The sequence below is a fragment of the Balaenoptera acutorostrata genome, chromosome 19 (assembly GCF_949987535.1).
Source record: "Balaenoptera acutorostrata chromosome 19, mBalAcu1.1, whole genome shotgun sequence".
NCBI lineage: Eukaryota > Metazoa > Chordata > Mammalia > Artiodactyla > Balaenopteridae > Balaenoptera > Balaenoptera acutorostrata.
Window position 1 is genome coordinate 58,693,631 of NC_080082.1, and position 11,279 is coordinate 58,704,909.

The window sequence follows — 11,279 nt, forward strand, 5'->3', positions numbered from 1 at the left end:
CCTTGCTCCACAACTCGCGTTCCTTGGACTCGGCGCATGCGCTGCAGAAGTATCTCCTTGTCCAAGAGCTTCAAAGGGAAAGGGGCGGGGCGGGCGCCAGACTCCCGGGACTTCTGGGACGGTGCAGGGCTTCCGCGCGCAGCCTGCCAACGGCGGGCGGCCCAACGTCCGCTGAGGCCACGCCCCTGCTCCTGTCAGATCCAGAGTAGGCGGGGAAAGAGAGGGGGCGGGGCTTTGGCGCAGCCAATCAGCTCCAGCAGAGCAGGAGCGAAAAGGCGGGAAAAAGAGGAACCAAAAGAAGGCTGAGGTGGGGCCAGGACCAGGAGGGGAAGGTGGGCGGAAGGAAGAGCCGGCCTTCAGGTGACGTTGACCCGGCCTCCAGAGTAGGGGTGACCCTTTGTCAGGCAGCATCACCCCCAAGTGTCACCACCCCCCTTCCACGTCCTTAAAGGGAAGACCCCGATTCTCTGAAGGTAGCTTAGTGCCGGGGGCACGACCTCCTCATTCTGAGGGGACAGCTGAGTTCCGAGCCCATGTTCCCCACACATCTGAGGTCCAGACCCCCGACGTGAGGAAATGCACTTTTATGAAGATGGACCTGAATTCTAAGGGGAGGCCCTGATTCTAAGGCCATCACCCACAATCACGAGGACAGCCTAAAATCTACCCTGAGCTGCCTGGGGTCTCCACTACGGGTGGTGTCACCCCAAAGCCTGAAAGGGATCCCCCTGTTTCAGACCTCCCCGGGGTTCTGATCGCCATTCCAGCACCCCTAGTCCCTCGAAAATCCCATTAACACAGTCCTTAAAATGGGCCCTCTGGCTCCTGTGTCAGGGCATCACCCCAGTATCCTGCCTTCTCCCCACTCCTTCTCCCTGGCCTGGCATCTCCCCACCCTGCACCTCCACCTCTGGGGCCCTGGCAGCCGCCTCACCCTACAGCCTCCTCAGCCTGCATTCCTGACTCCTGGGACCCCAGCAGCTCCCTCACCCTGTACCCCTACCTCTGGAATTCTCAGAAGCCCCCTCCCCCGGCACCCCAATTCATGGGACCATCAGCCACCCTCTCACCCTGCACCCCCATCTCTAGGACCCCTACCCCAGCATCTCCTTCACCCATGCACCGACTCCTAAGAACCCTCACCCTATATAACCCCATCCTGGGACCACAAGGACCCTCCCATCCCCTGCCCCCTACTCCTGGGACCCCTGGCAGCCCCTTTACCCCGCACTTGGGACGCTAACCATCCCCCCACCATCCCTCTTGTCTTGCAGCAGCTGAGCCCCGGGGTGGGTCTGGAGCCTCCGGACGGCAGTGCCCAGCAGGCAGCGCCCAGCATCCCTGCTCCGGCCTCCCAGGGCCTGGGCAGCAGAACGGCAGGCATGCACATCCCGGAAAGCCTCCAGGACCTGGCCGACAGTGAAGCCGTGCAGTTTCTCAAGAGGCCAAAGACGATCGCGCGGATCTTCGCAGGGGTGAGGCCCTCCTGTGGCCCGGCTGCCCCGTGGGTGACAGGAAACAGGTGTCTCACCTCCCAGACCCAGTGCAGAGAGAGTGGGGGGGAAAGAAGGGGTCAGATGGGGAAAATGAAGCCAAAGGGAGCTCATAACGGAAGTCACCCTTTACTGAGCATCTAACTATAGGCCCTGCGCTATTCTGAGCACTTATTAACTCTCCTGGGAAGAAACAACCCTGCAAAGTGGGTGCTATGGATCCTCATTTTTGAGAGAAGAAAACTGAGGATCAGGGAAAGTTAAATAATTTTTTTAAGGCTGTGCTGTCCAATTTGGTAACCACAAGCCACATGTGGCTATTCTAATCTAAACTAAATAAAATAAAATATTCAGGGAATTCCCTGGCAGTCCAGTGGTTAGGACTCCGCACTTCCACTGCAGGCGGCCCGGGTTCGATCCCTGGTGGAGAAACTAAGATCCCACAAGCTGCATGGTACGGCCAAAAAAAAAAAAAAAAAAAGAATTCATTCCTCAGTCACAGTGGCCACATTTCAGCCTGGCGGCTCTCATATTGGACAGTAAGGATCTAGAACATTTCCATCATGGTGGAAGGTTCCATTGCACAGCGTTGGCTAAGGTCACACAGTAAGAGGCAGGGAATCAGACTGGGGTCTGTGCGATGCCAGAGCCCATTCATTTTCTACCTCTCAGACAAGGGACCAGGAGAGGAGCAGGGGCTGGGGCCTCTGGGGGGAAAGATGCACAGAGGTAGGAAGAGAATAAGAATATGTAATGCAGACCTAAGATGCCAGAGGGTGGGTGGTCACTATGTGCCAGGCACAGTGCCAAGCAAGGGATTTACCTGCATTCGTTTCATCATTACCGCATTCGCGAAGAGTCAAGACACCTGGGGTCAGATCCTCATTCAGCCCCCGACTTTGCTGTGTGACCTTGAGCCGATCACTGCTCCTCTCTGGACCTCAGTGCTTGAGGAGTTAAAGCTGTGACTGCGGGCTTTACGCTCTGCAGCCTCCACGGCACTCCTTTGACAGAGTTGGGAACCGTGGTCCAGGGAGATGATGAGATTTGATCGGGGTCAGGAGAGTAGGTGGGATGCCCGGGATTGAATGCAGGGTCCTATTCCAGAAGGATCGATCCGGCCTGACTGAGAATCCTGGTTCGGCCACATGGTCTCCATGTAGAGCGACATCCTCCCCTGCTTGCCTGGGTTGGTCCTGGCGTAATTACCAGCGGCACCTCCTTTGATTCTCAGAAGTGCCCCGTTTTATTTGATAACTTCCCTGGTCACCCCAGGTCTGTGTGACCTTGAGCAAGTGACTTGATTTGTCTGAACCTCCACACCCTCCTGTGTATAGTCCTTCCCGCTCACCAGGAAAGACTGTGTGTGAAAATGAAATCAAGGCCCCTAAACTGATTAGCATGCACCTGGCAAGTAGCCATCTTTCCTTCGATAGCGATTATTTTTTTTAATTAATTAATTAATTTATTTATTTATTTATTTTTGGCTGTGTTGGGTCTTCGTTTCTGTGCGAGGGCTTTCTCTAGTTGTGGCAAGCGGGGGCCACTCTTCATCGCGGTGCGCGGGCCTCTTACTATCGCGGCCTCTCTTGTTGCAGAGCACAGGCTCCAGTCGCGCAGGCTCAGTAGTTGTGGCTCACGGGCCTAGTTGCTCCGCGGCATGTGGGATCTTCCCAGACCAGGGCTCGAACCCGTGTCCCCTGCATTGGCAGGCAGATTCTCAGCCACTGCTCCACCAGGGAAGCCCGATAGCGATTATTATTGGGACCAACTTGTGATCGAGGAGAGAGGGATGGGTTTGGGGGGCATAGGGTGGTGGGGACTCATGTCCATCGTCATTCTCACCCAAAGGAAGAGGTGAAAAGTGCATTCCACATCCCAGTTCCAAGTCCCTCGCTGGCCTTAGCTCTTCCGCTCCTCACCACGACCCTATGACGTGGGCATCATTACACCTGTTGGACCCAAGGGGAAACTGAGGCTCACAGAGGTTGAGCGACTTGCCCAAGGACGTCACCCAGCTGGAGAGCGAGTCAGAAGGATGCACGGGCTTGGCTTCCGATGCTTCAGCAGGAAGGGCGGGTGGCGAGGGAGAAGGGGGTGGGGAAGGGCTGGGGGGAAGGGCCTCCGCGGACTTTGCCTGCCGCCTCCCTCCTCCCTCCCCCCTGGCCCAGCTCCTCGACAGGGAGTCTCCGGGCAGCTGGTCCTCCCGTCCTTCGTCCTTCTCACGGCTGCCTGCCAGCTGGTGCCACAACTAATGAGTCTTTGCTCCCTCCCTAGGGACAGGCCAGGAGGGGTGTGGAAGGAGGTCGGCCTGGGCTTCAGAGGCTTAGGGTCCCTCCGGCCCAGCCAAGCCCCCTTCTTGCGTGTCCAGCTGCAGCCCAAAGTTTTTGGGGTCAGTGGACAGACAGCCCGCGGGCCTGGAAGTCAGGGGGGCTGGATTCCAACCTCCTCCCCCCATGACTAACCTTGAGAGGACGCTTCCCCTCTCTGGCCAGTCATGAGAATTACCATCAGGGGCAGGCGCCCACGTCTCTGCAGCACAGAGACAGGCCGGGAAACTGAGGCTCCAAGAGGTGAGCAATTTGCCCAAGGCCAGCCACACAGCTGTCGGAGTCAGACGCGGCTGGCTCTTTCCACTGCACCGTCACGGCTTTCAATTTATCACCCGTGAAAGGGCGGTGGATTAGTAACCGCGACCACGCGGGGCCCCCAGGGCTGCAGGGAGGGGGCGCAGGTAAAATGAATCCGGGCTCAAAAATGATCAATGGGCCTTGCCGTCCCTGACCTGGCTCTGCCTCGGACCAGCAGGGTAAGACGCTCCCCTTCTGCGGACTCAGTGCTGCAGCCCTGAAACGGAACGGATGTGAATACCCTCCCTTAATGCTAAAGTGCTGGACAAAAAGAGGGACTAGTCATTATTATTATTATTATTTGTTCTTTTTATTCAGAGAAGGCAATTAAGGCAAAGGAGAGAGGAGAATGGACAGAGGCTGAAGAGTTTAGGGGTCCATCCTCTGCCTCTCCTGTCCCCAGTCTGAAGGGCAGGGCAGGAGCAAAAAAGAAGGGCCGAAGTCATTCACTCTTTCAACACATTTGCAGAGGTCCAGTCTGGTGCTGGGTGCTGGGTGTAGAGAGAAGGGGCCCACATGCAGCCTGTCCAGGAGGAGTTCAAATTCTAATGAATTACCTTCCCCTTGTCTCCTCCCTCCCTCCTGTCCCCAGCACTACCACATCCAATCAATCACCAAGTCCAATGTTGCGTCCTAAATATCACTGGCTTCTCCAGAGCCCTGGCCTCAGCCTTTCTGCCTGGGCCCTCCCATCCATCATGACCAGGGAGATTTTCTCTAACTCCCTGTCTGACGCTGGCCATCCTCTGCTCAGAACCCTTCCATGCATAAAATTAAGTCCAAGCTAGAAAATTAATTTTTGCCAGGGCTCCCAAGTCCAGGCCCCTCGGTGTGGTGTTCAAGGCCTCAGAGGGTCTGGGCCCTGCCTGTGTTTCCAGCCTCACCTCACACCAGATCCCTCAGATGAGATTTGTCTCCAACCCTTGCAGGAGCTTCACTCTGCAGCATCTGGCTTTTGCACACATGGTTTGGCCGGCCTGGAATGTCCTTCCTCCTGTCTGCCTGCAAAACCCCTCATTCTTTTTTTTTTTTTTTTTAAGTTTTATTGGAGTATAGTTGATTATAGTTGATATTGTGTTAGTTTCAGGTGTACAGCAAAATGAATCAGTTATACGTATACATACATCCACTCTTTTTTAGATTCTTTTCCCATATAGGCCATTACAGTCTATTGAGTAGAGTTCCCTGTGCTATACAATAGGTCCTTATTATCTATTTTATATATAGTAGTGGGTATATGCCAATCCCAAACTCCCAATTTATCACTCCCCAGAACTCCCCATTCTTTAAGGTGCAGTTCAGATCTCACCTTACTTCTTCCTAAATCTGGCCCCCTGACTTCAGTTCCTGCTCAAACCTTGACTCTCTCCCTGAGCGCAGGCCCCAGCCTCCTCCCCAACCTCCCAGCCTCCAGTCTCACTCACTCCAGTCCAACTCTGCATGGCCCCACAGGGGTCTTCATACACCCAGAGCTGACCCTGCTCCTCCCCTGCTCTCAGCCATTCCATGACTCCCTACTGACCCCCCAACAAGATCCCACTCCGTAGCCTTTCTCACCCTGCAGCGTTCCTTACAGGCCTCGCCGCATCCAGAAAGCCCTCCTGGACCAGCTCCCACCCCCCATCACATACACACACCGGTTCCTTCCATATCTGGTGTGGCCCCTGCCACGCTGCATTGTGACCATCTGGGACAAATCACTGGGGCTTCAGATTGTCACTGAATCTCATTGATGGGAACCCCTGCCCTCAGGGCTTCTGGTCCAGCCAGTGGCAGCATATACAGCAGGGGTTAAAGCAGATTCAGGAGCCAGACAACTTGGGTTCAAATCCAGGCACTGCCTCCCACTAGCTGACTGACTTTGGGCCACTCTTCACCCTCTCTGTGCCTCAGCTCCATTATCTAAAAAAACGAGGGTGCCCACATCCTAGGGTGGTTGTAAGGATGACACAGGCTAGTGCTTGTGGAGTACATCGGTGGTTTCATAAATGAACAGGGTCAGGTGGACAGTGCTACCCTGGTGTGCTCTGTGCAGTGTGTGCACAGACAGAGGTGACAGGGCTAGCATATCGGTGAGGCTGCATTTGTTTTTAGTTTTGTTTTTTTTTTTTTTTTTTTTTTATTCTTGGCTGTGTTGGGTCTTCGTTGCTGCACGTGAAGACCTAGTTTCTCTAGTTGTGGAGAGCAGGGGCTACTCTTCGTTGCGGTCGCAGGCTTCTCCTTGCGGCATCTTCTCTTGTTGCGGAGCCCGGGCTCTAGGCTCACAGGCTTCAGTAGTTGTGGCACACGGGCTCAATAGTTGTGGCGCACAGGCTTAGTTGCTCCACAGCATGTGGGATCTTCCCGGACCAGGGCTCGAACCCGTGTCCCCTGCATTGGCAGGCGGATTCTTAACCCCTGTGCCACCAGGGAAGCCCTGCATTTGCTTTTTTTTTCTTTTTCTTTTTTTTTTTGGCTGCGCCGTGTGGCATGTGGGATCCTAGTTCCCCAACCAGGGATCGAACCCGTGCCCTCGGCAGTGGAAGTGCGGAGTCACCACTGGACTGCCAGGGAAGTCCCAGGCTGTATTTCCTTTAAAAAAAAAACCTTGGGAGTTCCCTGGTGGCCTAGTGGTTAGAATTCAGATCTTACACTGCCGTGGCCCAGGTTTGATCCCTGGTCGGGGAACTGAGATCCCACAAGCTGTGTGGCATGGCCAAAATATATTTTAAAAAAAAAAAGCCTTGAAGCAAAAGGTGAATGTTTGTTAGGTACTGAGTGTTTATTACACTTCTCTCTGTACTTTTCTATGTCTTTGGAATATTTCACAAATTCCTTTTTTTAGAATGGAGAGGAATTAGTGGAGCTGGGAGAGAGGAGGAAGAGGTGGCAGCCAGAGGGAAAGACTTGAAGGCAGAGAGAATCAACAGGATAGCAGATACTTATTGCCCTCTCTTCCCGTATCCTGGGCACGGTGCATTTCACATTGGTACTTGGGTGTGGGGGCAGAAGGCGAGCGTGAGCGAGGCAGGGGTGAGTGGGGGGAGATGAGGGGCTGAGACTCTGTCCTGGGGCTGCTAGGGAGCCATGGGGGTGCGGGGCTGGGAGCTGGGAGGGGCAGGGTGTGGAAAGAGCCCCTGGGGGGCCGTGTGGGGAGACTTGGAGGCAGGGAAGCCGGGGAAGAGGCTGGGGCAAGGGCCCAGCGGGGAGGTCGAGGCCTGAGCTGGGATGGAGGAGAGGGGCCGAGGGGCAGCGGGAGGATGGCTCTGGGCAGCTCTGAGGATGTGACCGGGAGGGAGGGGTCAGAACCACCGGGAGGGTGTACGGCACGGCCCCCACGCCCAGTGATGGGGACCCGCCCGGGAGGATGAGCCGGTCTGGGGAGACGCTGAGCTCTGCTCCGGCCCCTGGGAACCCCCGTCCCGCACCCACAGGTCTTCTCCCTCATCGTCTTCTCCTCCCTGCTGACTGATGGCTACCAGAACAAGACCAACTCTTCGCAGCTCCACTGCGTCCTCAACAGCAGCAACACGGGCTGCAGCTTCGCTGTGGGAGCCGGCCTCCTGGCCTTCCTCAGCTGCCTGGCCTTCCTCGCCCTGGACGCCCATGAGGGCCGCATCGCCAGCAGCCGCTTCAAGATGGCCTTCCAGCTCCTGGACTTCATCCTGGCCGGTGAGCCCCCCAGGCCCTGCCCTTGACCACCCAGCTGGCCACGACCGTCCTCCACACGTGACCCAAAGCTTTGTCCCTCACTTCTCAAAGCTCTTCTGCGCCCGCTGTTTCCTTCTGGGGAATCATTGCCCATCCCTTAGACTCAGGGTAAGGGTGATCTCTTCTGACCCCCAGACTAATTCTAGAAGCCTCTCTCCTGCCCAGCTTTTTCCTCGCATTCACCTCCTTTCTTCACAACCTTTCTTGAAAAGCCACCGGTGGCAGTGGCCAGAAGTAGGGTGCAGAGCGCAGAGTCAGACAGACCCAGGTTTGAAATCTCACCTCTGGCGCCTCCTCAGTGTGTGGGTTTTCTCCCCTCTCTGAGCTTCTGTAGAAGCTGGGATGAAAACTCCCACCTTCAGGGTTTTTCTGAGGATGAAATTCGAGAAAGGACTCCTGCAGTGATGTTGGTATTTACCGGGCATATCCCACGTGTCAGGCATGCTTCAAGAGCTCCCCATGCCTGTCTCATTTCTTCCTCAGAACCACCCAGGGAGGGAAGTCCTGTTCAGATTCCCATTTCACAGAGGAGGAAACTGAGGCTTGAGGAGGTTGTGTAATGGCTGCCGAGCGGCAGATCCAGGCTTCCAAGCCAGGCCTGGCCTCCTAACCAATGCCGAGCACCCTAGATAGAGCCCGGCACACAGTAAGCGCTAAATAAATGCTCGTTCCTTTTCCCCAGGCCCCAGGCTCCTTCCTCTCCTTTTCTGCACCTGCCCAGTTCCAGCATCTTAGGGCTGGGAGGGCCCCTAAAGGTCACTGAGTCCAGCACTGTCCAAGAGAAGGTTCTGTGAGGACGGGAATGTTCTGTGCCTGGACTCCCCAACACGGGAGCCACGGGCCACGCGTGGCCGCCGAGCACTTGACGTGTGGCCAGTGCCACCAAGGGGTGGAATTTTTTTAAATTCTATTTTAATCGATTGGAATTTTTGATTGAGTGAAACATAAAAAGCCGCAAGTGGCTGGCGAGCCCCGTAGTGGACGGCACACCCCACTCCAGGGGGTGTTTTGCGGCCGGCTGGGAGGGAGAGGCCGCAGCAAGACCCCAGCCGCCCTTCCTGAGCCCTCTCTCCCCACCTCACGCCCCCTCCTCCACCCCTCTTCTCTCCCTCGACCCCCCAGCCCTCTGGGCAGGCATTTGGTCCGTGGGATTCTGCTTCCTGGCCAACCAGTGGCAGCGTTCGCCGCCTGGACAATTCCTCCTGGGGAGCAGCAGCGTCAAGGCCGCCATCACCTTCGCTTTCTTCTCCATCCTCGTCTGGGTGAGGAGCGTCTTCCCTGCAGGGCGGGGTGGTGTGAGTTAAGAGGGCTAGAACCTTCCACCCAGCTCCCCAGGACCTCCGCAAGCCCCTTTTGTGACTTTGGGCAAAGAGGGAAGAAGGCGCCCCTTCCTCCCAGCAGACGCAGCCCAATTGTGGGCACCTTCCAGTGAGCTGTGGCACAGCTCCCGCCCGGGCCAGCCCCACCCACACCAGCCTCCAGCTCGCCCTCCTCTGCCCACAGACACTCCAGGCCTACCTGGCCCTCCAGGACCTCCGAAATGATGCTCCAGTGCCCTACAGGCGCTCCCTGGACGAGGGCGGCGTGGCGCTGACCTCCCTCTCCCCGCCGTCCACCGCCAGCCCTGTCAACACGCCCCCCACCGGTCCCCACAGCCTGAGCTACACCAGCTCTGCCCTGTCCCCCCATCTGACCACTCCGAAGGCCCCCCGCCTCACTATGATGCCCGCCAACTAGACCGCCTCATCCACGCCAGTAAAGAGAGACCCCTCCCTCCAGAAGAGTTGCTGAAAACTGCCCTGTGTCCTTCTCATATCTGTTTCTCTCCGGCCCCTCGAGCGGCCAGGGGAGGAGGGAAATCCTATGGGGTCTCCTCAGGGGTCTCTGTAGCGGGTCCCATTTCCAGCCCACCTCCTGGACTCTCCCTCTGGGCGCCACCTTGATAGCTAGGGGCGGCGACGGGAGGGAAACCCTTTTTACAGGCCTGTGACACAACGAGCCCTTTACTCCTTGCACTGGCCACGGGAGGGAGGCACGAGGTGCCCCACTGTACAGCTGAGGAAGCTCAAGTTCAGGGACAAGATGCTTCCGCCCGTGGAGAGGGCTCTAAGGAGAACCAGGGCCAACACTGGGACCAGCCCTGTCTCCAGGGCCCACATCCTTTAACTCACCCCAGATAACAAGGGACCCACTCAAACCCATGCCATGGGAGGAGTGGTTAAAGGAACAGGGGATGGCAAGTCCATGACTGAGATCAGGGGAGATCCTTGTCTTCAAATACTTGAAAGCTTGTCTTAGGGAACCCCAAAACTAATCGGGGACTCGTGCTTGGGCCACAAAACGCTCCTGCCTGCAGGGACCCAGCAGGTAACTCCAGTGGGTGAAGTACCCATGAAGCAAGTGGTGGGGCAGGGGCCGAGTCTGGGAAGGGGCAACCTTCACTCAGCACCCAGCGTTCAGTACCACAGCCCGGGGGTGTCCAGAGCAACGCTGTCCAGGACTTTCCTAGTGGTCTGGCGGTTAGGACTCCACGCTTCCACTGCAGGGGGCACAGGTTCGATCCCTGGTTGGGGAACTAAGATCCCACATGCCACGATGCAGCCAAAAAAAAAAAATGGAAACAAAGTGTGAGCCATGGGGGGCAGCATTTAAACTTGCCAGCTGGCCACGTGAAGAAAAGTAGAATGAAACAAGTGAAATGAATTTTCATATATTTTATTCAACCCAGTATATCCAAAATATGATCATTTCAACGTCATCAGTATAAAAAATTACTAGCCAGGTAGCTTACGTTCTACTGCGCTAAGTTTTTGAAATCCTTCGCCTGTTTTACACGGACAGCACACCTCAATTTGGGGTCGCCACATTTCAAGTGCTAATGGTCACCGTACTGGATAGTGCCGCTCTAGAACCTTCTAGTTTTTCTAGAACCACCGGACATCCGTTTCTTTTTATGTGGAATTAGTTGGCAAGGAATACAAAAAAAAAACTTAATGTTATGCTGGCCAAACCAGACACACCCACACAGGGGCCGCAGTGGCTGCAGAGCATTCATTTACAAACTGGGAAAAGCAATGTGAGTTGTGGGGAGGCAAACGTGGGCTCCGTGGTCCCCTTTTTTGGTTTCCTGTGTGGCAGTGCTCAGTGCTAAGGGTGCAGAAAGAAGCAGGCTGTGGTCCCTGTGGGCACCTGGAGGAAACGGCAGCTGTGCGGTGGAGCGGGCAGGGTGCCGGCGTGGGAAACGGGAGGACCCAGAGCTCTGGTCCTCACTCTATCCCTAGCTGGATCACCTGGGACGTGTCACTTAATCTCTCTGGGCCTGAGCGGGGCTGGCTGTCAAACTAGAGACTTGGACGGGATTTAGATTGATGGTTTGAGGGCTGCGTTCAAAGAGGTGCCTTCTCCCGACCCTGAATCAACCCAAGCAGCCCTGCTCCTGCATTTTCCATATGAGGCTTCTGAACAA

The 11,279-nt window shown here is 56.0% G+C and overlaps 1 protein-coding gene across 3 annotated transcripts; it reads left to right on the forward strand.

Annotated features, from left to right (window-relative positions):
* The first annotated feature begins 238 nt into the window (after positions 1-238).
* SYNGR4 (synaptogyrin 4) lies at positions 239-9,550 on the forward strand. Of its 3 annotated transcripts, none has more exons than XM_057534892.1 (5): positions 239-307; positions 1,275-1,475; positions 7,537-7,774; positions 8,936-9,075; positions 9,317-9,550. In XM_057534892.1, exons 2-5 carry the CDS (start codon positions 1,383-1,385, stop codon positions 9,548-9,550), a joined length of 705 nt encoding a protein of 234 aa, XP_057390875.1. In that variant the 5' UTR covers positions 239-307; positions 1,275-1,382. The 3 variants fall into 3 exon arrangements, with proteins under 3 accessions (XP_057390875.1, XP_057390874.1, XP_007168279.1); XM_057534891.1 differs by having other exon boundaries at positions 291-360; XM_007168217.2 differs by lacking the exon at positions 239-307 and adding an exon at positions 332-360 and having other exon boundaries at positions 1,278-1,475.
* The last annotated feature ends 1,729 nt before the right edge of the window (positions 9,551-11,279 follow it).

Excerpts from the sequence above, each read along its gene's own strand:
- SYNGR4 (XM_057534892.1), top strand. The coding sequence starts at position 1,383 with ATGCACATCCCGGAAAGCCTCCAGGACCTGGCCGACAGTGAAGCCGTG. Across the intron at positions 1,476-7,536 it reads TCGCGCGGATCTTCGCAGGG|GTCTTCTCCCTCATCGTCTT; the intron begins GTGAGGCCCTCC and ends CCGCACCCACAG. Across the intron at positions 7,775-8,935 it reads CCTGGACTTCATCCTGGCCG|CCCTCTGGGCAGGCATTTGG; the intron begins GTGAGCCCCCCA and ends TCGACCCCCCAG.